General features: G+C 38.6%; 1 protein-coding gene across 4 annotated transcripts in view; it reads right to left on the bottom strand.

Annotated features, from left to right (window-relative positions):
- Positions 1–512: 512 nt before the first annotated feature.
- trim33 (tripartite motif containing 33) overlaps positions 513–24,890 on the bottom strand; it is a 37,064-nt gene continuing 12,686 nt past the window's right edge. Inside the window, exons 1-20 of one of the 4 annotated variants that reach the window (XM_084916463.1) lie at positions 23,813–23,951; positions 20,354–20,507; positions 19,857–19,989; positions 16,953–17,069; positions 16,723–16,837; positions 15,015–15,161; positions 14,330–14,447; positions 13,852–14,123; positions 13,263–13,457; positions 10,242–10,298; positions 9,846–10,046; positions 8,673–8,802; positions 8,309–8,372; positions 6,744–6,897; positions 6,130–6,560; positions 5,675–5,786; positions 5,523–5,597; positions 4,342–4,494; positions 1,742–1,792; positions 513–1,029 (exon numbers count right to left, since the gene is read on the bottom strand). In XM_084916463.1, coding sequence (XP_084772589.1) covers positions 808–1,029; positions 1,742–1,792; positions 4,342–4,494; positions 5,523–5,597; positions 5,675–5,786; positions 6,130–6,560; positions 6,744–6,897; positions 8,309–8,372; positions 8,673–8,802; positions 9,846–10,046; positions 10,242–10,298; positions 13,263–13,457; positions 13,852–14,123; positions 14,330–14,447; positions 15,015–15,161; positions 16,723–16,837; positions 16,953–17,069; positions 19,857–19,989; positions 20,354–20,507; positions 23,813–23,923 — 3,012 coding nt within the window. In that variant the 5' untranslated portion in view covers positions 23,924–23,951 and the 3' untranslated portion in view covers positions 513–807. Of the gene's footprint in view, positions 1,030–1,741; positions 1,793–4,341; positions 4,495–5,522; positions 5,598–5,674; positions 5,787–6,129; positions 6,561–6,743; positions 6,898–8,308; positions 8,373–8,672; positions 8,803–9,845; positions 10,047–10,241; positions 10,299–13,262; positions 13,458–13,851; positions 14,124–14,329; positions 14,448–15,014; positions 15,162–16,722; positions 16,838–16,952; positions 17,070–19,856; positions 19,990–20,353; positions 20,508–23,812; positions 23,953–24,890 lie in introns of those variants that run through there. The other 3 variants (XM_084916465.1, XM_084916464.1, XM_084916466.1) reach the window with 3 other exon arrangements.

Below are 24,890 nucleotides of genomic sequence, written 5' to 3'. Positions count from 1 at the left end.
TACAAATGTATCAGATATTGTCTGTATAGTCGCTATTGATGCCGGTAAACGTCAGGCTTTTTGTGCTTTCCTTGTGACAGGTGTATAACTGGACTGGATGCTTTCTATAAAGAAATGTAGCCGTGACTGCTGTGAGCGGCACCATTCTGGACAAGGGAATATCCTGAAATCCAACCCGTAACAGGTCTAAACTAGAATTATCCGTCATCATAATGACAATACAGCAAACTCTGATAACCTCAAACCTATTCCACACAACACATTCTCTTTGTTATATTTCAAGAACAGGTTTTATTGATGACGCACCCAAACATTAATACGGCAGGAACACCTTCAGTGGGCTAGATTCTCTTATTTACACAACGTTTCCACAAAGTCATACAAATACTTGGTAGGCTTCTTGTCAAAGTATATATTTAATACATTAACCAGAACAGGGAATTTCTTTGTTTTTATAAAGCAATTGTCACAACAAATCTACATATGAAAACGGATGATAGAAAAGAAACAACCTTTTCCTAACTACTGCAAAACAAGTTCTACTTCAAAATCTTTCCAAGCGAATCTGAATGTCCATGAAATAATAAGGGAATGCAGCTCTTCCATCTTTCAGTCCGTAAAGAGTTCTCAGAAAAGCAGATGTCTAGTGTAGTTGAGAGTAATTCTTTCAAAAGCCAAGGATGAAATAAACCAAGCTTCTTTTACAGAATCTCTCATCTGTTTTTTGTGTTTCCTTTCTCCAAAGAGAAGTGTGGGATATGAGGAAGGCAGTTTTTCACTTCTCTCATTTCCTTCGTGATGAGGGTCTCACTTGATGTGGACCACTTTCTCATCCGTTTTCAACCGTTTGCGTCGGGGCTGTATGAAGTCGTCCTCGGAGTCGTCTGTATTGTCGTCCTCCTTTTCTTTTTCTTGCGGAGATTCGGGTTCGGCTGTTTCAGGAAAGCTTTGGCCTGGGAAGATCTCCTGCAACTTCTCCTCAAAGTACAGGCTCACTGCCTTGCCGGATATCGCCATCTCTGATCCCACCTGTCAGAGGAGGAAGAGGAGGAGGTGGGAAAAGGAGTGACATGAAGGAAGATTGTGTGAGAATGCCATTGGGCAGAAAGAATGAATAGGTTGAAGCGGGAAGAGGAAGAGGAGAATGAGGAGACAAATTAGATCTGGTTAAGACTCCTGATGGCGGGGTAACCCCGGCTCAACCTTGATGTACAGAGCAGGGATTTCCTGCCTCCCTGTCCCACTGTGGCTCCCTGAAGTATTTCCACAATAAATGGAAGTTGCAAAATTTTAGTGATCTAAACAGCCAGTAGGGTCAAATATAGTATCTGAATATTTAAAGGTTGTTGAAATCCTCAGATGCTCACTATATGCACAAAGCACACACACGTGCATGTCAAATAGAAACAAAAAAGCCAAAATGTAACAGCCTCCACCCTTTCCAAACAAACAAACAAACAATAAAAAAGTAGTAGATAGGCACTGGATGCTCTATGGCTTACACGATAAAACTAAACAGACTTGAAGCCATCAACACAATCACTTTTAAACAGATTTATTTTGATTCTCCAAACACCCTCTCATCTGACATACTTTTCTTAACAGTGCGCAGTCAAAATGACACTTTAATCTTCATACATCATCTAAGGAAATTCTCTTCTCTTTAATAAAGGGGTACAACTTTTCTTGGAGCCTCAGTGGGAGGGGGCAGGAGATCTGCACTCCATTTGAAACGGCTTACCTGTGTATTAATCTGTTTCTCCTCATCATAAACCTGGATTATTCGAGACATCTAAAAAGGGGCAATAACATTACAACAAAGACAGTGAAGCAGCAGGGGGAAAGAAAAGAGTTCACAGCATAGGCAGGTAAAATAATAACAGATCAGAAATCTGTTCGGGCCTTCTGTGCTCGAATACAAAGGTGCGTATCCCCATTACTGCAGAAATTAACAGCAGGTAAAGATCGCACAGGATACAGGAAGCCACACGCAGCTAGTGATAACTTTAGTAAATACAAGTTTAGCTCTCTGGCATCTTTTTTCCCTCTAGCAACAACAGTCACATTTCTTGTTTTAAAGCCCCAATTTCAATGTAAGTTTACATTAAAATGTAAATCGTACAGAATGCAATGAGAGTTATTTGTAAATCTCATAAACACACACAGTGAAACACAGAAAACATCAAATGTTCAAACTGAGGCATTTTAATGTTCCACAAAACAATATTAGCTCAATTTGAATTTGATGGTAGCAACACATCTTTTAAAAAAAAAAAGGAAAGAAAGAAAGTTGGGACAGGACCATGTTTACCACTGTCTAGCATCCCCTCGTGTTTCAACAATAATCTGCAAACATATGGGAACTGAGGAGAGCTGCTGCTGGATGTTGGGGAGAGGAATGGGAGAGGAATAAGCAGTCCCATTCTTATCTCATGGAGGACTGTAGCCTGCTCAACAGTTCTCGAATTTCATTGTCATTTTCATTTCCACTTTGTTTCAGTCCATTTTAAATGAGTGTTGGGCCTGAGGAGACAACAGAGTTTCTGGATCACGTTCATATGATTTTTTTCCATATGTGTCAATTTCAATGTCATCACCATTTTTAGTACCACTTTCTCTTCCAGACCTTTATTGGCCCCATCCAAGCTGTTTTGAGACCTGTTGCTGACACCAAATTGAAAATGAGAAAATAAGTCTCAGTTTAAACATTTTATGTTTTCTATGTTCCATTGTGAATGAAACATGGGTTTATGAGATTTACAAATAAATGCATTTGGTTTTCTTTGTTTTGGTTTTTTGTTACACAGCATCCCATACATTTTTTAAACTGGTGTTCTTTCTCTAATAGAAGCGCATCTCTGATGTCTCAACCACTGGTATGCAATAAATGTATCTTTGGAAGCGACCACAGCATTTAACATGGGCACATATGCCATCAAGCAGCAGTGAATTCCCAGCTGGTCACACCTTTACCATTTTCCTCTTTCCTGACTCTCCCCGTTTCCCAGCTATACTCACTTCTATTCAAATGAAGATGAAAAAAAAATGCCAAAAACTATAAACATAACTATAAATGAATTACCTAACTTTATATTTTGCGACTATCATAATCACTGGAATGACTCACTGATATTTGGCAACTCTCACTGAAAACCAGAAAGTATTTCCAAAACCCTAATAGCATTATCCAAGGCTTCAAATAAAGGCTCGAGGATTTTGCTTCAGCGACCCAGGTGGTACCCAAGATGCTGCTAGTTTACACTTTAGTACTGCCACTCTCCAAAGTTCTCCATCATAACCTCGTAGGGCCTTTGAAAACCTCTACTCCAGACTTATAGGAAGATTATTTTCACCAGGCTCTGTGAGCATTTTCTGCGTTGGCTGTTCTGTATTCTGTGATAACCTTGGCTCTTGATTCTTATTAAAGGAATCCAATTTATTTGAGTAAGAATGATTTCTCAGGTTTTAATTAATAAAGGGATTAAATCTATCCAGAAAATCTAGGATTCGACATGTGTTCCCCTTATTACTGCCAAGACTGTCACATCAGTCATTACTCACTAATTAACAGCTCACTAATTACTTTCACTTGAGTCCTCTTATTACATTAGAGCGATGAGGTCCAGCTGAAATTTATTTCCTGTCATCATATTACATTCCAGCTAATCACATGATGTTTTGACCAACATCCTTCACAGATGAGAACCATACTTGCTGTTAATTTCAGTCACATTATATTACACTGCATCTATATAGTGAAGTCATGCTACAAGGCTCAGTGTTCACAGTCACTATTAGCCAGAACTGTAGTCCAGACTTCCTGATAAACCACCAGCATTTCAGTGCCACGAAACAACAAAAATAAATACATCCATGTGTAAAAATGCATTATTTCTCCTAAGGAGAATGTAGATGAACATTATGTGAAGTGTATTAAAAATAAACAGGTAATCACAGCCATCCATTAAAAAACAAAAATGTGGGGTTTCATTATAACGCAGACGGTGTTAACAGAGTCACACGGTGTTCTTGCAGCCAGTGTAAAAAGAGCACAGTGACACTCACTCCATCCTTCAACAGCCAGTGTTAGTGTACGAAACTGAACACACACTACCTAAACACCCAATTTCCTCTTGAAATACCAGGCAGTGTTCATAATCAGGTTAGACAAATATGACGGTTTGCCTTTTATTGTTTGACCATGAAAATGGTCAAATAATTAAATTTTTTGAATCGGCAGGCAATTCAAATATCAAACCATATCAGTCTAACCCATGTCTGCATGCACACACACAAGCAGATGCCATTCCCCGAAGCAGTCTCAAGACTCATGCTGCTCACCTCGTTGTATTTCGCACAGTTTTTGAAGACCAGGCGCATATTGGACACAAACTCCTGGACAGACTGGTAGTACTGGGAATTCCGCAGCTGCAGCTTCTTCTTCACCTTCTTTAGGTCCATGGGCTGCTTGATTATCTTGTAATAGTTGGGTACCTAAAAAAAGCAGGTCAGATAACATCTCAAATTATTTCACATGACTCCAAATATTTTTCTTTTGGTGAGACGTAAACAACGTTTTTAGATTGTAAAGATTTTAGAATTTAGAGATTTTCCCAAACCCCAACAGCAGATCAGACGTTTAGAAACAAAGATGCATTTAAACACTGTCATAACCCACAACTGTGGTAGCAGTAAATTGCAGCCATGCTATAGTGCAGTCCAATATAAATGGGCATACAGCAAAATGAAACCCATTATTAGCACAGCATGTTTGAGTAACTTATACAGAATACATGCCAAAGAACATGTGAAATAATACGGTACAAATACGTTACTTTACACAAACTTGTGTGGATTTTGATATCTGTCGCAGGAGATCCTACCCTTTGGACCTAGTGTCGTAACTTCTAAATTTCTAAAATTCTAAGGACAAGAAAGAGCAATGAGAGGACAACCTCAGTTTTTAGATGGCCTCTGGCCATGAAAATCAAAATACCATTTCACTTTTAAAATGTTAAATTTTTTCTTTCAGCATTTCTGCCTGTATTTGCAGCTTGACAGTAAGGACAGGTAAGAAATGTGAGGCGAAAGCAAAGAGGAAGACGTGCAAAAGGCAGGTGGCTGGGACATACAAATGCTGTGGTCACATTGGCATGTGCTGCAAACCACCAGAACACAGGAAGATCCCTCCCAAAGAAGCAGTTAAAAATATAAAAGTTGGTTCTATATGTGGTAATAAGAGCCTGACAAGAACAGAAATTTTTCAATACATCAGAAAAAATTTTAAGAAAAAAATTTTTTAAGCAAAAAAGTGGGGTAAGTGTATCCACTGAGACCACAAGCTACTGTCAGTTCTACAGTAATCGGACATTTATTAATTTAGGAAGAAAAACAGAAAATACATGAGTTAATGTCAAACAACACATGAAATGAGGAACAATTAAATTTTGCTAACAACACAAGGAAGTAGAATCTTCACAGCAGCAATGGTGGTGCAGCACAGCTGACACAGTGCTACTTACAGAGCTAGGAACAGGTTCCCTAAAGCCCACGCTGAGCTCATGACAGAAGATGTACAGCAGGAGGCGTTCACATTTCTGAGGGCATAAGAAGAGAGAATTAGTTGCCTTGTATCAGTCACGTCAATGTGGATTACTGTGGTTGTTTTACTGACCCTTTGGTCCTCAGCACTCAGGCCCTGCTCTCCTTTGCCCTTCCTGCTGTCATCACAGTACTCTATTTCAGGGTTGGTTATACTCCGACAAAACGTGCAGAGAAAGTCGCCCCTGTGACACACAAATAACACACAGCACATTCAGAATCGCATGGAAGTGTGTTTGGGGGTTTAAAGAGATCAACGTGTCTGCTGGTATCACAGCCTGTGACTATTATTCGGGTATTATATTACTAATGTCTTTCTTTTTTCTGTTGCATCTGTGACTTCCTGAAATCCACCCAACTACTTTTTATTTTAATTTATTGTGCTTTTGAAGATTTATTGCATCTATGTTTCACAGAGTGACCTTGTAAAAATAAGATTTTAATCTAAAGCATTTGGGAGATCGGTAATCTTTTTTTAGGGGACGTCCAATCAATAAAATAAAATAAAACTCCATTGTAATCACTTACTTTGGAAATATTTTTATGGTGGGTACATGGCATTTCATGTGAAACACTTTGGGGCACCGGTCACAGCACAGCAGATCACCGCCATTGATACAAACAGCACACCAGTCTTCATTTGGGTCATCCTCTTTCCCTTCAACATTCCCGGTTCCAGTAGAAGCCTCACTCCTTTTGGTTTCTCCCCCCTTATTTGAGTTTCCATTAGTGAGTGGAGCGACTGTTGTGGTGCTGCTGCTCTCTGTGGATGACGAGGTAGTGGAGGTCATTGTGGTTGTGGAAGAAGATGACGCGGCTGTACTGGAGTCATTGAGTCCAGAACAAGGTGTCTCAGACTGAGGTTCCGTTTTGATGCGCTCGCCTAGAGCCTTGAGAGCGTCTTGGCCTGCAGATACAGCTCCCACTACAGGATGGGGGCTGTTCTCTGGACTGCTCATCTTCAGGGAAAAAGCACACACAAAGCAGTGTTTTAACGCAATACGACAATGTTTGACAAAATAAAGACACTACTCTAACTAAATACAGCTTTGTCAACAGTGTTATCATATCACTTTTTCTGTTGAATTTGCAGTGCTGTACTGCAATATGATATTATCACATTACAACTGTATATATCATACCATGCAGGCACTCCTTCCAGCATCTTTTCCCCGCTCTGTCTTCAGAGAAGAAGCTGGACAGCTATAGCTGTCATCTGTACCAGGCTCCTGCTTCACCGTCACCTGCTCCACTGCTGCTCCACCTCCTGGCCCTCCCCTTCCTGCAGAACTACAGCTGAAACAGATAAAAAACAAACCAAACCAACCATTTATATATAATTGACTTATTATGAATAAACCTGCATAACTGGAAAAGAACATGATTTTGTTCTGACTCAGTCGTTTTTGTAAAGCACTATTTTTAATAGATAGGCTAGAGAGGGTTATTTCATTTGAAATAACTTTTATCTGTTCTGCACTCTTATTTTCTCTGTCCAAACAAACCTTTCTATTAATAAATGCAGAACAAAAACGCACGATTTCTGAATCAGGAGAATGGAGATACAAGAAGGAAAATGCAAAGTTGTCTGACTCCCGTTCCAGACCACATACAGTTCTCATGTTAAGATGTAAATAACATAGCAAAGATTAAAATTACAGTTGCCAAATTTAACATCAAATTTAACAGTGAAAACACTGTGAAATAGAGCACCTTTAATACATCTTGCCTAGGAGAAGCAAAGACTTCCTGAAATCCTGGATCTACAGAGGAGACACACTATTTGTTTTCTGGTGATGCTCTGATAGGAGCATCATCTTATAGCAAGTTGAGTGCAGCTCAGACTTTCAACAGGTGACTAAATCAGCCAGTAAGATGTATTTGTTTTAATGTGGTTGTGTTGTCAGCATTTCAAAGATGCTAAAGAGTCCTTCAATTAGTTTTAATACATTTGTCTGAATCTCAGCACACAGCAGACTCCTGTACACTCATCCTGTGCATTCATCCTGTTGCCTCCATCCGCACTAAAATCATCAGTGTGCGAGCATTTCCACTGATTGCCCAAACTATAACAGAAACACCGCTTAGCTTGAAAGATGAGATGGTACAAAGAGTAGTTGCTATTTATCCTCCACAGTTTTCTTTCTCCATCATTTTTACAGAGGTAGCTTTTTTTATTGCATCAGCCAAAATCCACAATTCTACTTCACATCTTTGTACAAACAACAACTCATCAAGCATTGTTGACTGTTCTGTTCAGTCATTTTCTTTACAAAGCAATTTATCAATCCCATTTATCAGGACATTTTGTCCTGAGTGAATGATGTTGCCATAAAACAAAAACAATAGTCAATACATCCACAGCAGATTTTTACTTAAGGTCCTCACAGCATCAGGATTCAATCTTAATCTAAACAACCCCTTTTTGTACCTAAGCTGGACCGGTTTAGTGTCGATTAATCCAATTACTTTTGAGCTGATTATTGCACATATAAAAAGCATTTTCCCACACAGTTCTTTCAATATTAAAATAATATCACAATATATGCATATTGTAGATCTTATATCATTATATTATAGCTACAGATGTAAATGATATAAATGAAAAATTTTACATTATTATGGACCCAAAACTATGCTAAAGGTCATGGAAACACTTGTAAATCCTTTCTCCTTGCTAATAAAATTTTGGCTTATGTTGTCTTACCTGCCCCTGCTGCCTGTGCTGGAGTTGCTGGAAGGCCGTGCTGGCGTATGGGAATTAGACACACCTGCAGACATAAATGAAATGAGGAACAAAACATCCATGATCACCTCTTTCTCTGGGTACACATTAAAGCTCTTCAACATGTACACAGCACTTAATCAGGGAAAGAAAAGAAAGAAGAAAAAAAAAAATCAGTGTCATTTAGATCAAACGCTAAAAATCCAAAGCTATTAATGCCGTCCGAATATCCCATAGACTGTATGTGATTTAAAACTGCAACAATGTTACAAATAAAACATTAAATGATATTTTAAAAAGACATGCTTTTTCAGTAATCCCAGTCTTGATATACCCGTGCGGATACCTGAAGATCCAGGAGAGTGTGTGGATAGTCCGGGTGAGGGGTTCATGTCCACTGAACCCAGCTGAAGCTTGCTGGCTGTGATCCCGCGATACATAAGGTCTCCAAGGTAGTTGGTACCTGCATCCTCCAACTACAAAAAAAGTAGAGCGATAGAGAAAAGTTAGTGAAGAGGCCAAAAATAAAAATAAATAAATAAATAATGAAATAGTGATATCCAACCAAGGTAAACACCACCAGCTACAGACAAATGTAATCCCAACTCACTTTACCATTCCTGGTCACATGACACATTTTATGTAACTATACAAATTCACACATTGCTCATCATGTTTTCAAATATCTAATTTATGAGTTTTTTTAATCTAAGCTTCACAGATACTAAACATCTTTCAGTGCTAGTGATTATTGTTGGGTCTGTGTTTCCACAAGCCCCGCTGGTTTAGAGACTTATTCATCATGAAGAAAACAAGACAGTCAGCGATCGATCGATTTACTTGCAAGGGAGGCCTCGTTGGTGTCTACCACAAAATGACCCCAACGACGGCCTCCGCTTGCTGCCTTTTATTGGGAAAACAGTTCACACAAAACACATCACAGCAAAAGCACCGCCCACGTAAAACCCCCAAATGGTTACAAAGACAAGGCACTATGCGTGTGTATGTGTAAAAATCTGTATGCATGTGAGAGTGTGTGTGTGTGTGTGCAAGAATGTGTGTGTGTGTGACCTCCTGCTGACCAAAAGGGTCATAAAAGCAGGAAGCAACATCACAAGAAACAGATCTTCCAGATAGGATGCGCCTGTGATAAAACACTACAGCCCCCACCCAGAACCTCGAGAATCTGGGGAGGGGGACAAAGAATTCTTTTCATCACAGAGTTAAAACAATGTAGAGATGGTAAGCATAAAAATGACAACATTTAACAATTCACTCTAACAATTATACAACCAGAAAACAACATATACAGACTTTATACATTTTAATATTTATTGTGCAACTATTTGCCTTTTTTTAGTGCTGCGATATATAATTTCCTAACAAAGAGTTAACACATTTTATATAACTTATACTGATTAAAAAAAACAAAAAACAATGTAATGAAATGTAATGTAAAAAAATGTTGATTGTTAATCAACTTTATTTTGAAAACTGAACAACAATAAAATGTGCTTACCTGAATGGGAGGGATCTCAGGTACACAGGGCAGGTTCTCGGGATTGGTGACGGATGGGATGAGCTCAATAGGACCCATGGCAGGGTTTACAGGGCTACGGTGTGCGTGGGCGCCGGCCATACTAGCACTGGTGGGACTCGTGGGATTGGCATTATGCAGGGATGCAACCGGAAAAGGTCCTGCATGCCCTGGATTAGAATGCTACATGGAAAAAGAGAAGGGAAAGTATAGAGGAAAAGGAGGGAGGAGAGGAGGGAAGCAGGTCACTCACTGAGGTTTAAATAAGAAAAAAAAATCTTTGTTGTGCAAACAACATTGCTGCATCATCATGCATTTGAATGACCACACATGCTGCACAAGACAAATTAATGACAAAGTAAGAAAAAAGTGCCAAACCCCTGATTGTAGTAAGAAACGAAACCTTTGGTGGCTCATCTCAGATTCTATAGACATCTGGACACAAAGAAAAAGGGGCTGGATATAGTGGAGCTTCTCTTACCTAGTCGTGCATGCAGGCAGCAAATGTACATTTTTATATTGTACAGTAAATCGTATTCAAGCAAATTCATGTGTACAGATACACTGGAGAGGTAGTGTTAAGCAGAGCTGAAGAAGTCCTTTGCAGCCTTCTCTTGAACAGCAGTTTCAGATTTCCTTTTCAAGGAATCATTAATGGTGTGTTTGAATGTTATACTTTATCAAATTTAATTTTCATTTGTGTGTAGAAAATTGAATTTAAAAATTCATTTTTCCATAATAGCACAGCTAAATTTGAAATTAAAACCTTTATATAACTTTATATAATAACCCTGGCTTAATTATTCTAAAAATCAAAGTCAATTAACTGCATTCATTTCAGGACAAAAAAAATGTTTCGCTGCTTTTCTGAATGAATAAGATTGTTAAATTTACGAGAAAAGGTTTTACATGTGTATCTGTTAAAAATCTAATGTGTTCCTTTCCTTTAACAGTGGCTTTTCAACCTTCTCTAAAAACCCAGTTATACCCTGCAATGCGTGCATCATATAGAATTCAATTTACAGGCTTTTTTGAGTTTTATTATTTATATTTTTATATTCAATTTTATTTTCAGTTCAAGGAAATCTACTGTTAAAGAGTTCATTGCTCATTGTTCATTGCAGGGAGGCTGCAGGTAGAGAGGCAGGGTACACGCTGGACAGGTCTGTGACAAGCTAATACAGAAGGACAGGTGATCTTTCACTCACATCACACCTACTGGCAATTTAGAATCGCCAATTAACCTAATATGCATGTGGGAGGAAGCATGAGTGCGCAGAGGAAACCCAAATTGACACAAGGAGAACATGAAAACTCAAAGTGCTAACCACAATGCTACACTAGTAGCATCTCTTAAAGCCAAAGTCAAAGAAGCAATTCAATAATTGCCTTACTTATTCATGGTCTTAACATCGACCACAATAACCACGATTTTGGTTACAATCCAGCAGCTCTACTCACAACTAAATAAGTATTTATGTAGGGCTTTAAATCCAGTATCATCCAACAGCAGATTTCTTATCTTATAATCAATAACAATAATCTTTTAATTAACGAAAATTGACGAAAATAAATGTCCATTTTCTCCTGAAGGTGAATTCCTTGTGCTTCTATAAAATATGTTATGCATTTTAGCAAACAAGGAAAATAAATATTACATTTAATAGTGCACACATATATACACAACACTTGCTTTTGAATTTTGCTAAAACCTTAACACTTACAGAGTTTACATTACTTAAATTAACGCCACTATTCACCCAGATAAGCTTTAGTGATTCTGTTAAAGTCATACATGAAAGCAGATGGCAGAAAATACACATCTAACAGCCCGTTTCCCTCACAAGAACCTTTGTTGAGACTTCAATCTTGTTTCCAGTGTTAACTGCAGAGACTGGCATCATGACTAAAAGGTGTCATCACATCACAAATCGGCCAAGTACACAATATATCAAGTCTGGTGTCTGAAACCATTGAAGTAACAATGCAAGAAAGGGATGAAGTGAATTTGGATCCAAAAAAAAGAAAAGGAAAAAGTTGTCCGCTCTCTTTGGGCTCATCTGGTTAAATGATGATTATACACAAAAAAAAATAAATAAAAAAAATCTGACATTCACAGATATTATCCTTATCTTCTATATGGCTTGCTTATAATTTGATAGATTACAAAAACTTTTGTTTGCCCCACAATAAAAAAAATAAGTAGCATCTGTGAAATTATGTCCATTTTTATATTAGTGGGTGACATAAAAATGAAGAGATTTCTATGTAATGTGATCAGTGGAGTTTGCAGTGTAATTAGATTATTAATATTTCATATTCTTACATGAAAATGGTAGTTACATTTTTCTAATTCAGTTTCTTCTTGCACATACTGCAAATTGAACTTCAGCTTTGATTAAATGATGTAATTTAACCATGCTACTATTAGAAGACTGAAGATAGACGGCAGCACCATCGGCTGTTAATTTAAAATGAATATGCATCTATGAATCTATGACTTTTACGAAAATACTGGCAATTGCCAGTGGTACCCCTCAAACTTCTATGAACTTCAAAATCTTACGTCAGCTTGTTCTCAAGTTATTGCATTCATGAGATTTGGTGACTCGCTGATCTAGAGGCCCAGGTCACTGATATTCAAACTAGTCAGAGATTTTTAGTAGATACACCTTTGGCATCAATTTGAAACTCATATGTCATTTCGTTCTGGAGTTATCGCATTCACTAACTTGGGAGTTCATGAGGCAGACCCGCCAGGGTGACAACAATAACCCATTAGCTTAACGAATGAGAGGTACAAAGACACCCATCAAGATCAGTCTAAACTCAGACTGATAAAGGTGGGGCTGATGTTTTCTTCGGTAAAGGTTGAATCTGGACAAACACCCATAATTGTATTGTGCAGGAAGTCCTGATAGTGTCCTATAGAAAAAATGGTGAGGTTAATGAGGTTAATAATGTTTGAGAAAATTAAAAATTATTAACCTCAAAAATGCCTTTATTTCTTTAATACTAGACTTTCTTACTTACACTCCTACACTACATACAAACACTCCAATTTATTAGGTGCTCAGGCAAGCAGACCTGACCACCTGGTAGATAGGTTGCAACAGCAGAGCACACTGGATGCCACTCCTGTCATGTCCTTGCAGGGGCTCCCCCCCAAATAATATACTGGATATTGTTCAAACTACTTTCTTAAGTCAGCTATCAGGCTGCTTAATATCAGCCTTGCTCTGTGTATCTATGCACGAACGGTATTAAGAATGGCATTTTTGGTCAAACAGCTGCTTACCAGTCACATTTAATAAATTAATCTAAATGTGCCTTACATAATAAAATTACACCTGTTCAGCTATTTCCATGTAGTGAAACTAGAGTGTGTTTTGTACTGACCTGTCTCTGTAGCTGCGGCTGCATCATAGTAGGATACTGCTGTCCATTATGTCTCGGCTGACTGGTGGGCATTCGACCCGGCGATGGGCCAGGTAGACGCATATGGTGTGAGGAAGGGTACAATGGGGGGCCCGGCCCCCCATTCATACCCCCAGGCCCTCTTGGTATCTGCTGCATACTGATGAGTCTTGGGGGCTGGTGGAAAACAAAAACAGAAACCTTACAGACATATTCGACTCCTGTTCTAGCAAACATGGTCGCCAGAGTCATGTCAATGATGATGATTAATGCTCATATAACAATCACTTCAATCATTTATTCTATGGAGACACTTCAACTACTACAGCTTCTCAAACTTCTAGAATTCTACTTGTTCCCAAAAGGAAACATGTTTTTGAATTAAGTCTCACTGAACTTTTTTGTCTAAGTAAATGTTTTTTGCCAGATTTGAAGCCAATAAAAGTATTTAAGAGGTATTGCAGCATCCATCCACACTGCTGACTCAGAGGTTTAGTAACACATTCTTTTTTGCTACACTAGATTTACAGTTTATTCCAAAATGGCACCTTAGCTGGAAATGATTTCATACCTGCTGCTGAACCATGGATGGGCCTGCCTGCCTGGATGCGATGCGCATCTGTTGCTGTATTTGCTGCTGGTGTTGCTGCTGTTGTTGTTGGTGCTGCTGCTTCTGGTGTGCATAAGCTGCCTGCTGCATGTGTTGCAGTCTGAGTTGTGCCAGGTTGATCTGTCCTGGGTGTTTGCTGGGGAGACCTTGGACTGGGGACATAGGCGGTCCGCCTACCATCACGGCGCCGGGCGGCTGTGCAGGTGGAGGTGGTTTCTCAATAACCAAATTACCTAAAACAAGAGGATGGAGGCCAGTGAGCTGAATTTAAAGAAGCACACAGAATAAACGATCCCTTTATTTACTTAGAGCAGTGTCTGTCATGTAGAAATAAACAGCTTCTAAGAACATTAGACGTAATATTCACTAGAACAAATCAATACTTAATGCATTGACATGGTAGCTGATGAGGTATAATTCGGGTATACATTTCTCTCACCTAGATTAACCACATTTTTGGCCCAGAAGGTGGGGTCACAGAAGAAGCGCACAACTCCGTTGGCCTGGGGTGCTGGTTCCAGTCTAACTTTGAAGAGCTGGCGTAGCTGATACAGGATCTGCATGCATTCATGCACACACAGAGAATAATGTTCTTCAGTTACACAGCCTGGCTAAGCAAGCAACAAATATTATGTTTATCAGCAGGCCCTTTGGGAGCATTACTCAACAATCCCACAACAAATTTATCTCAATTATCACATTTGCTGGCTATCTTGTGGTAGGCGGTTAAATTCACATGGCAGAGCCATCCATCCACATACAAGGGGATTAATTTTGCAACTATACCAATACAGCTTGGCCAGCAGGGCACAACAGGGACAAAATACTCTTCTTAAATTGCTCCATTACATAGAACCACAGGCAATAAAAACACTAACATACAAGCTACCCTACCTACTTATGTTAATTGCAATTCACACGTGATCACGATCATTAGGTCATGTGACTAAAATATTCATTAAAAGAAGATCAAACACTTTATATAGTATGATTCTTTGGATGTACAGGGCTTTGGCATCCACTTAAACAGAAATCCAATGCTTTTTCAAGTCTGCTTTGCTCAGGCCATACAGTTAGCTCCACCATCTCCACTGCTGATCATCTGGAGCTCTTGAGAAACATACCAGCCTCTTGCTGTAGAGCAGTGCTGTGCTGCTGCCAGTAGTGATGGCCCAGTGGCAGAAGTTGAGCACATGATGAATCTGTTGTGCCAGTTGGGTAGTGTCTTTATGCTGAGCCACAAGCCTCATACTGCGTTCTTTGGTCACACTCTAAGACAAAAAGAGAGATTATATTGGTTAAGAAATTGCTACTCAAAGAGTCTAAACACTCCAGCTGAATGAATAAGTCATAAGCCAAATCTCCCTCTAGGCAAAAATAAAGCACATGCATGGAAAAGGATTAGATCCTTAGATTTGATTGATCTAACAATCCCTGCAGGGAGCCTGGGTTACTGCGGTAGAGTTTAACAGAAAATAGCAAAGAAAAAAATAAGAAAATAGGCACAATACAAGAAGTGTAGAAACACAATGTGAAAAAGGTTCCGCTAACAAAATGCTTGCATCTATGAGCCAGGGTCCAAATTAGGTCTGCCACAAACGATTATTTTGATAGTCGACTAGTCACCGATTATTTTTGCGATTAGTCGACTAATCAGATCATCATCCATTGGACGTACAGCGTACAGCTTATTGCACCAGCGTGCATCTGCTCTTATATAACTATCATTAGCTTAAAGCTTTAAGTGGTTAAGGTATGTGCTAACTAAAAATAAAGCCAAGATGATAGTTTATTAAATTTTAATGAAATCTGCAGATTGTTTCGGTGAAGTTTAATAAACTCCTTGCTATCTAAAATATAACAGGACACCGGAGTATATTCTCCAGCATCTCACACTTCTGATAATCAGCTGTCTGCTTGACGTTTATTCAGCTGTGTAAAAACTATAACTTTAATCTCAGCCAAACCAATTTACTCAGGAACAAATAAAATACTGAAAAAAGCCAAACAATAACATTTTAAGTTATCTAAGTGACCTATATATGTTTAACCTGAGTAGCGAAAGACAGCGGTGGGTTTGAAAACGATTTGCCGGGAGTCTGGTGTTCTCACGGGCTCTAGTGAGCCTTGCCCCCGGCTAGCTATCGAGCTAGTGGGTAACAGACGTCTCCGAAAACGTCGGAGCGCTTTTGAAAATATGTGGTGTCTTGATAAACTGAGCAGATATTTGAAGTTTACACAGCTACATTCTCGCCTAAAAATATATTAAACGTTTATTTTGTGACCCAGAAAGAATAATAAGAGTAATATTAAAACTAACTAGCTGCCGCCATTGTTGGAAACTGAGCTGCGCTATGAATTCTGGGACAGAGCTACTTCTTCTTCTTCGAGGTTTAACGGCAGCTGGCATCCTTGTACATGCAGTGCTGCCCTCTTCTGTTTCAGTCCGTTATTACACTCTTAAATCCTACTACTTATTCCTGCATCTTTTGTGATCTTACAAAGCTTCAAACGACACGTCGACTATTAAATCAGTCGTCGGCGATTTTGATAGTCGACGTAATCGTGACTAGTCGACTAATCGTGGCAGCCCTAGTCCAAACATAAAAACTCTCGAAAAGCCTTTTGCCAACCACGTCTTTAACTGTGCAATTTCAGTGAAATCACTATGTTTCAACGCTGTTACAGTGAGTCGCCTGGCACAGCCTGAGCTCTCATAAATTCGTTCAAGTACTGCTGCTGTAATTTCAATCCATTCCACCAAACCAATTATGAATTTGCAGCACATTATTAAGTTCTGATCCAGACTAGCTTCCACTAATATTCTCTTACCTCCAACTGCTGCAGCAGAGACTTGCCCTTTTTGTTGATTTCATTTATAAGAGTAAAAACTGCAATTTTGATCTCATGCTCCACCTTCCTGTGTGTCTCATTAAGTTCTTTTAACCTGGGTTAAGGTAAGCAAAAAGAGGACACAAATGATTTACATAGAAATACCAGCCAGAAGTATATACATCCCTCAACTGTGTCAACAGGTAGCACTGGTTATGAAAAAGTCGCACCTGCTTTGCACCTGAGAGACAGAATAATGGACAAAGTTCTTCTTTTCCTGTAATTTGGCCATAGTGGTCTCAATGATGCTTTTATGGTTCTGGAAAGCCTCTTCCAGAAACTGGTACCTGGGAGTTGAAACATAACATCAGAAAAAAAATATAAGAACAAATGACACAGTACTCAAAGAACACCAAACTGACTAATCAACCCCAGGAAACAAATATGCCAATCTTGCCTTTGCAATCGTACACGCACAAAATAAGGGTTCATGGCAAGTTGAACCACCATGAACCATGTTTACTTGTCGTTCTTCTTGGCTTACTGCACCCTTAAAGTGAATTAGCAAGACATGTGCTCAGAGCTCATCAGAAGAAGCCAGAGACGCTGACTGTTAGGTTTATATTGTGGATTGTCATTTATGCTTAGAAATATATACTCATATATGTTTAGAGTTATATAATCGATTTCATATTGATAGGATGTCTGATCCTTAGTAGTCTGCAAAGACTCTGTGTGCCTTCCAGAGGGTTCTGGCATGCACACACATCCTAAGGTCATGAGAGAGGTCGTACCTTCTCTTACTGATTTATGGTATACGAGGTATGGTATACCTACTCTGTATCTGTTTAAGTATAAGAGCCCTTTGTTTAGGTGGACCGCTGGATTCCTGGCACCAGCTTTGGGGAGCATGCTACACATGCTTGGATTTCCCCTTGTGGGGAAAAATTAATTTATTAATTAAGTTATTCTATTCATGTTTTCATGTCCTGTTTTATGACCACTGACATTGAAAGTATTGCTCCTCATTCATTTTCACAGTTGCTTCAAAATAAGTGTGTAGATAAATACCTGGGGAGTTGCTAAGATAGCTGCTGAGTGGGAATGGTTGTTTTAGATAGACTTTGATACCATCAAGTTGCAAACAACTTTCAATTAATTAGAGGGCAGACGATTTATTAGTTTTGTGCAGATAATGAAAAAAAGGGTTGATGTTCCTAAAAGTGAGTCTCTCTTTGGAATAATTGAAACTGATAAGCATAATTTGATACAAAAACAATATTCTCATTATATTACTACTGAATCCTAACCTGCTAACCTGTAAACAAAACATTTTAAAGCCTCATGGCAGTATGTACATTAAATTTGGTGTGTCAATATGAAAGAGGTGCGAAATGCCCAGACACCAGTGGCTGCCAGCAAAGTAGGCAATCATTCTTAAACCTTAGTGTGCTGGGTTACTGCAGTAGCCCAATGTTATGATTATTGGGGTAAAAACAAAAACACACTGTGCAATAAGTCACACAAGATAGAGACACTTTACCACATAAGAAAGCTGAAAGACAAGTATGGGCTCAAAATGTGGTCATAAATATTTTGTACTTGTAAATCAGGATTTGTATGTGTAAAAAAAATTTGTGTGTGCGTAAAAAAGATTTGTATGTGTAAAAAAGATTTGTGTGTGGACTTAGCCAAAAAAAACCCCTGCAAGTTACAAGTACGAATTTTGACCCTATTTTTCTTCCTTTCATCTGATTGGTCAATGTCATGTCAATCACAAATGTAACAATCCAATCAGAGAACAGATGGGTTTGGCTGTTGGAGGGGCACTTTTTTGAACTGCAGGTCCTTGAAGGGTAATACAGTTTGAAGCTGGAGGATCTCTATATAAATATCCGATAGCAGCTAGGTCCCCTAACTTTCAGCAGCTGTTGAAAGGATAAAGTTGTGCTATATCAGTGGTTAGAAATACCATTATTACTTTAGGATTAGTTTAACACAAAGTCAGGGCTGACCCCGGACCATTGCTGTGAGTCACAGTGCGCAGCATAAAAGTCCTTTCACATGGGACACAGGATGTGCTGCTAATGCTAACTGCTAACTAAAAGCAAAGGATCCAGAATTTGTTGCGCTGGCTGCTGGGCTCTGTGGGTTTTTGCAGCAGCTCTACCTGTACTAGATGCACCTGCTCCTTGTCATTTCTATCTCTGACTTTATGTCCTCTACAAGAGTTTCTGGTTTTTTTGCTGGTTCTTCAAATGTTCAATAAAAACATCTATGCTAATTCATAACGAAGAAAGCTTTGTAATGAAGACTGTCATTTCCAAAACACTGCCCGCCCCCACCCCGTGGTCCGCAGCGCTGTTGAAAAGGCTGTGGAAGTCCCTATATTAAACACGTAGACCTGTGACATAAAAATCACCAAACTCGGACGACCACAGACTGTTTTCCTTCGTGGTGGTGAAGGAAAACGCTGGGTTGGCATGTAAAAGGGCATTTATTCCCTTCAAAGACCTGCAGTTCAAAAAAAGCTCCCCTCCGACAGCCAAACCTATCTGTTCTCTGATTGGATTGTTACATTTGTGATTGACGTGACATTGACCAATCAGATGAAAGGAAGAAAAATAGGGTCAAAATTCGTACTCGTAACTTGCAGGGTTTTTTTTGGCTAAGTCCACACACAAATCTTTTTTACAAACCCAAAAATCTTTTTTACGCACACACAATTTTTTTTTACGCACACACAAATTTTTTTTACACATACAAATCTTTTTTACGCACACACAAATTTTTTTTACACATACAAATCTTTTTTACGCATACAAATCTTTTTTACACACACAGTCAAAGGAGCTTGCAAAGAAAAGCGTCTGGACTTCTTTAAGTTACTTGAAGACGTAGCTCCTTTGACTACGATGACCTGGATGACTGAGAACCTTCACAGACATTTTACACACACACAAATTTTTTTTTTTTTTTTTTTTTTTTTTTTTTTTTTTTTTTTTTTTTTTACACATACAAATCCTGATTTACAAGTACAAAACCGATTTACAAGTACAAAATATTTATGACCACATTTTGAGCCCATAGACAAGCAGCTAACAGATGAAAAAGGCATGTGCATGCTGAGCTACCTGTGCTCCTTGTGCTCCAGCAGCTGGCAGTCCCTACAGGTTAAAGTGTCACATGTCTCACAGAAAAGCTTCAGTGGCTCCTGCTTGTGGATGGGGCAAAAAACAGGCCTCTGTCCTGAGGTGCTGACAGACTCTGTAAATACACACCAGAAGAAGACATCATGAACACTCAGGAAAATAATGATACTGGCAAGGAGTGAAAATGACCACAAGGAAAAAAACAAACCAAAACAACACAACTCAATGGAAGATCAAACAAGACTGCAAAGAAAGAGAAAATAAGACAGAAGCTATAAGAAAACTAGAGATTGGATCCTCTCTCCAGCCTGAGGGGTTCCATCTAATCAATGAGATCTGCAGCACCATTACCATGGCAACAACCAATCAGCTTTACCACAGACACTGCATGTCAGCTACTGTTTGCCTCGTTCAGTCTTTTGTAATGTTAGCCTCACTAAGCAGCAGCCAAAACTTCACTGTAAGAGTCGGAGTCTTACCAGACGCAGCATCAGCATCCTCCTTTGTACGAATTTTGTGGTCCTTTGTGATTTTCACCCTCTGGTGGGCCTCCACACAGGTCTTACACAGCCACTCTCCACACTCCACACAAAACCCTATGGTTCCTGCATTGTCCTCACAACTTGTGCACACCTTGGAAAGACAACACCAATTAGCACCTAAAACAAAGTATCAAAATATGGTGATATCATACTAACATCATAATCTAGTATTTTTTTTAAAAACACCGTTTTTGGGACAATGTAACATTTTGTGCTACCAAAAAAATAAATGAATAAATGAATAAATAATCCACCATTATAAAACATATTTTGACAAAGCATGAACTATCAAATTCTCGCTCTATGGCGTGAATACACCAAAGATATATTAATACATAATTATTCTCACAGTCACTCTGTTTTGTAGGTAACTGGTTAAAACTGACAATAGTTTACAATTTATTTTTCTAACACTAACATTAAAAATAAGTGAAGGTTTAATCTTGGAAAAGTGTGAATTATACACAACTCTAAAATGTGTTGGGGTATTTAATTCTGAAATGTTGTGGGTCATTTTAGTGGGTCACGAGGTGCAGGAGTGTGGTTTTACTTACAGCAGTAAAAGAAAACCAATGAATTCAAACAATATTCAGCTTCTTCACTGCAACATAAATCGGCATTTTTAAGTTTTAAGGATGATCTGGTAGTCAAATTTTAAGCTGATACAGATGTTTTCAAATAATTTAGCCAATAGCTGATTTTTTTCTGTTTATGTGCTTTTATTTCTTTTTCGTGTCATCACTGAAAGATACTCTCATTTGTTTCGACAAATAACTGAAAATTAAAATAATATGATTACAACTAACTAAGTCTTCCACATTAACATACTGGCAAAATTCCTGCTTGAAGAATCTAAATGACTCTTCGAGACTTGTTTTGGGAGACTGAACTAATGCCATTTTCATACGTTTTTAACGGCACGAGGATGGAAAGCCGGAGTGAAATTAGAACCTTAGGGCGCGGTTGTTCAAAAGGTATAATCCAGATAAAAATTACCTCGTTTTGATAAGCCATTTGCACTTCCACGGATCATGTAATGCGCCTCAGTTTTGTCACTTTTGCCAGTTTAAAACAAGAACTAAATAGGATCATTCTGATTCACGTACAGAATTTTAAATATTACCAAACCCAGATTACAAGTACTTTAACTTGAAAGCATCTATTTTGTCCTGATATAAATACAATAATTCAAGTTGAAAATATTGAGGAGAACAACATGTAGCATGATGTAATATTGCTAAAAGAAATTTTATATAATGTGTTTTTTTGTTTTTTTTTTTTGGGGGGGGGGGGGGGGGGGGGGAAGACGACCTGTGTAGGTGTCCTTTAAATTTTGCATTTAAAGGACATGTATCAGTTTGACATTCTTGTAACACTGTTTAAGAGTTCTAGTTTTCTTTCTTGACAACCTTTTGATTTTGTCTTTGGTTTATTTTTTCCGTTGTAATCCAGTCTGAATCAGGGATTATGGTAATCCTTGATATTCTGGATCACAATAATCATTATCCTGTTCAAACTAGAGATTTGATATGGATTAAAACAAAATTAGCTGGGTTACCTGATCCTATCTGATTACATGATCCTGTTGTTCCTTTGAACTAGATTTCAGGATTTAATCCTGTCTGATTGGATTAATACTACCAGATTACTTTTGAAAAACTGGACCCTGGTAGGGAAATTTTTAAATCCAGCTGATATTTACAACTTCCCTAACATCTAAAGATAAAGCTTCTGAAAGGAGCCTTGGTGTTTTTACTTGGCTTTTATCATGACACAGGTCACAGTGTGGAGTTTGCCTGTTCTCCCTGTGCCTGCTTGGCTTTCCTCGAATTTCTTGCCACTGTCCAAAAACACGTGTGTTAAGTTAACTGGAGATTCTGAAATGGTTGCAAGTGTGAATGTGAGCATGGATGATTGAATGATCTCTCTCTATTAGTGATGTGATAGACTGATAACCTCTCTAGGGTAAATCCCGCCTCACACCCAGTGCCAGCTGGGACAAGTTCAAGCTCCCCCACTTACAACCCCAAATTGGATAAGTGCTAAAGCAGATGAACATTCACAAAGGATTTAAAATAAAAGCATAATAGAAGGTACCATCGCAGCCCACAGTTCTTCAGGAACAGGTTTATTGTCTCACAAAAACTGGTTTGAAAAAAAAAAAAAACAAAAAAGAAAAAAAAAAATCACCAAAGTGGGTAACAGACGGTTGAACATTAACTAGAACCAAAAGAACAGGTGTCAATTAGGGCTGTGCAATATGACCAAACTCTCATATCCCCATATAAACATTTCTTATCCCGATAATGATATATATCATAAAGATAATACATTTTCTGTAAATTCAGTGAATCTTCGGCAAATTGACTTGTGTTTTCAGCTGGGTGTCGTGTTCCTGGAGTTGAGTGTTGACCGATGCATGAAACTATATATTTTTAGACATAAGTTCTAACAGCCACCATTTTCTTTGTGAGTATTTATTACACGGCGTGTTGCGGGGAAAAGCCTGTTCTAACATTTGAGTCTAAGGTTTATTTTTTTAACCACCTGACAGCTCTTTTTTGCTTCTCATCCGTAAACTCTCTCCATGCTCTTTCAACTGATACTTTCGTAGGTAGTTGAAGAAGTTTGCCGTGTTTGAGTCTGTGGTGGGGACCGGTTTGTGGCATCATTTGCATAGTCCCTGTATCGATACATTATTAGCAAACAAAATATCATGATACTACACAGTATCGATTTTTTCCCCCACCCCTAATGGGTACTAGGTCGGATAGGAGGGACCTGCAAAAGGAAGAAATCTGTAACTAGTTGGCCCAAATTATTGCGGCAGTGGCAAATGGCTGCCTATGGATAACTTTTGAATCACGATTCATAGGCAATGGGACAGTGGAACAAGTGGTGGATGTGAAACTGTTTAAACGGACAGGTATGTGGATAGTGGTAGTTATGGTTGAATGATACTGAGATATTTCTGTTAGTTTGTTTATCCAAATGCAGACAACAGGAATGAGTTGGTGTAACGAAGGCAACACTGCATAATCAGATGAAAGTTTTTAACTAGTTGTTGAATATGTACTCTTACTCAGATGAACTTGTGGCACAGAATGAGCAAAATATAACATGTTGAATATGGGTCTGAGATACAATCCATTAAAACCAGCAAATGTGTAATGAGTCTATATTATCCATGTTTACCAACTCACTTGAGTTAGTGTTACTGTATGTGCGTGATGTAATTTTCAGTTTTTATATGTTCACAACAAAAAGGACTGGATCCTTTTTGAGATTATTTTAAAGAAATTAAAAATTTCAACCTCAGCTGAGATCTTGCCAAACAGCAGACAAAAGTCTTCAAGCACTGGTCCAAATACAAACAAACCAACCATGTCTACATACCTGTGCAGCTTTTTCATCTGATGTGCTGGTGGCCTCTGTAGTATCTTTGACAAAGTAGTTGTCAATAATATCACTTTGCTTGTAGTCCTGGTGGCAAACCGAACACCGCATGACATTAACTAAAGACAGAAGAGAGAAAACAAGGAGAGACCGGGGTCAAAGAAAGTCAAACGTTCAAACACTGCACTGCAGATCAGGTCTTAAGCAATACAACTGATACTGGCTGATATTTAGGAAAAAAAATGGAAACAAGCCAAAGCAGCAGTCACCATCAAGGACAGGCCCATATCCAATTTATGACCTGGCTTATTAAGCTAAGAAAAGTCCTGTTTCAAATAAAAGGGAATAATAACCGTCCTTCAGCAGACTGTCTTATAATTTCTTTTAGGTGAATTCCTGTTGTTATTATGAATTCTTGGCACACTGGAACATCCATGCCTATTCATGGAAGCTAATTGATTTAGTGCCTGTCTGCAGAAGATTCAATCTCATCATTCTTGGCATTTTATTAGCATATTAAAATCACATGGCCAGAAAACAACGACTGTTCCACTTAATCATTTTATCTGGCTTTGTTAATGGAATTACTGCTATAATCAGATGCCAACAAATAATTAGTTCAGCACTTTCCCACTTAATTTCTAAATCTAATATTAGTCACAAAATGAAACTTAAAATTAATTAGTGTAACATAATACCCCTCCTCTACCTCATAAACCTATAAATCCCCCCACCTCCCTCAAGCCAGCTGAGGTAAAACCAGTGTAAACCAGTTGAGCTGGTCTACACTGACTAGAACAGCATACGGCCGGTTTGTGTGAGCTCCAGCTGCATGAGTTGTTGTGTGATTGGTTGTGAGAACAGATGGACTAGAACTGTGTTGAGAAACCCACACGAACCATACACAAAAGTACACACACAAAAACAAATGCACCACACTGATGTCACTTTGAACTGGACCTCAGCTCCACAACTCTATATATGCATAAACAAGTAGAGGCTTATTTAAACTGGACAGGGCTCTCTGCTAAAAAAAATTGCGAGGGGAAAATAAAGCTACAGCATCGCTTAAACACAC

The sequence above is a fragment of the Perissodus microlepis genome, chromosome 20 (assembly GCF_051167445.1).
Source record: "Perissodus microlepis isolate ML-2025 ecotype Zambia chromosome 20, ASM5116744v1, whole genome shotgun sequence".
NCBI classification, from domain to species: domain Eukaryota; kingdom Metazoa; phylum Chordata; class Actinopteri; order Cichliformes; family Cichlidae; genus Perissodus; species Perissodus microlepis.
This window is presented reverse-complemented; position numbering and strand designations above follow the sequence as displayed.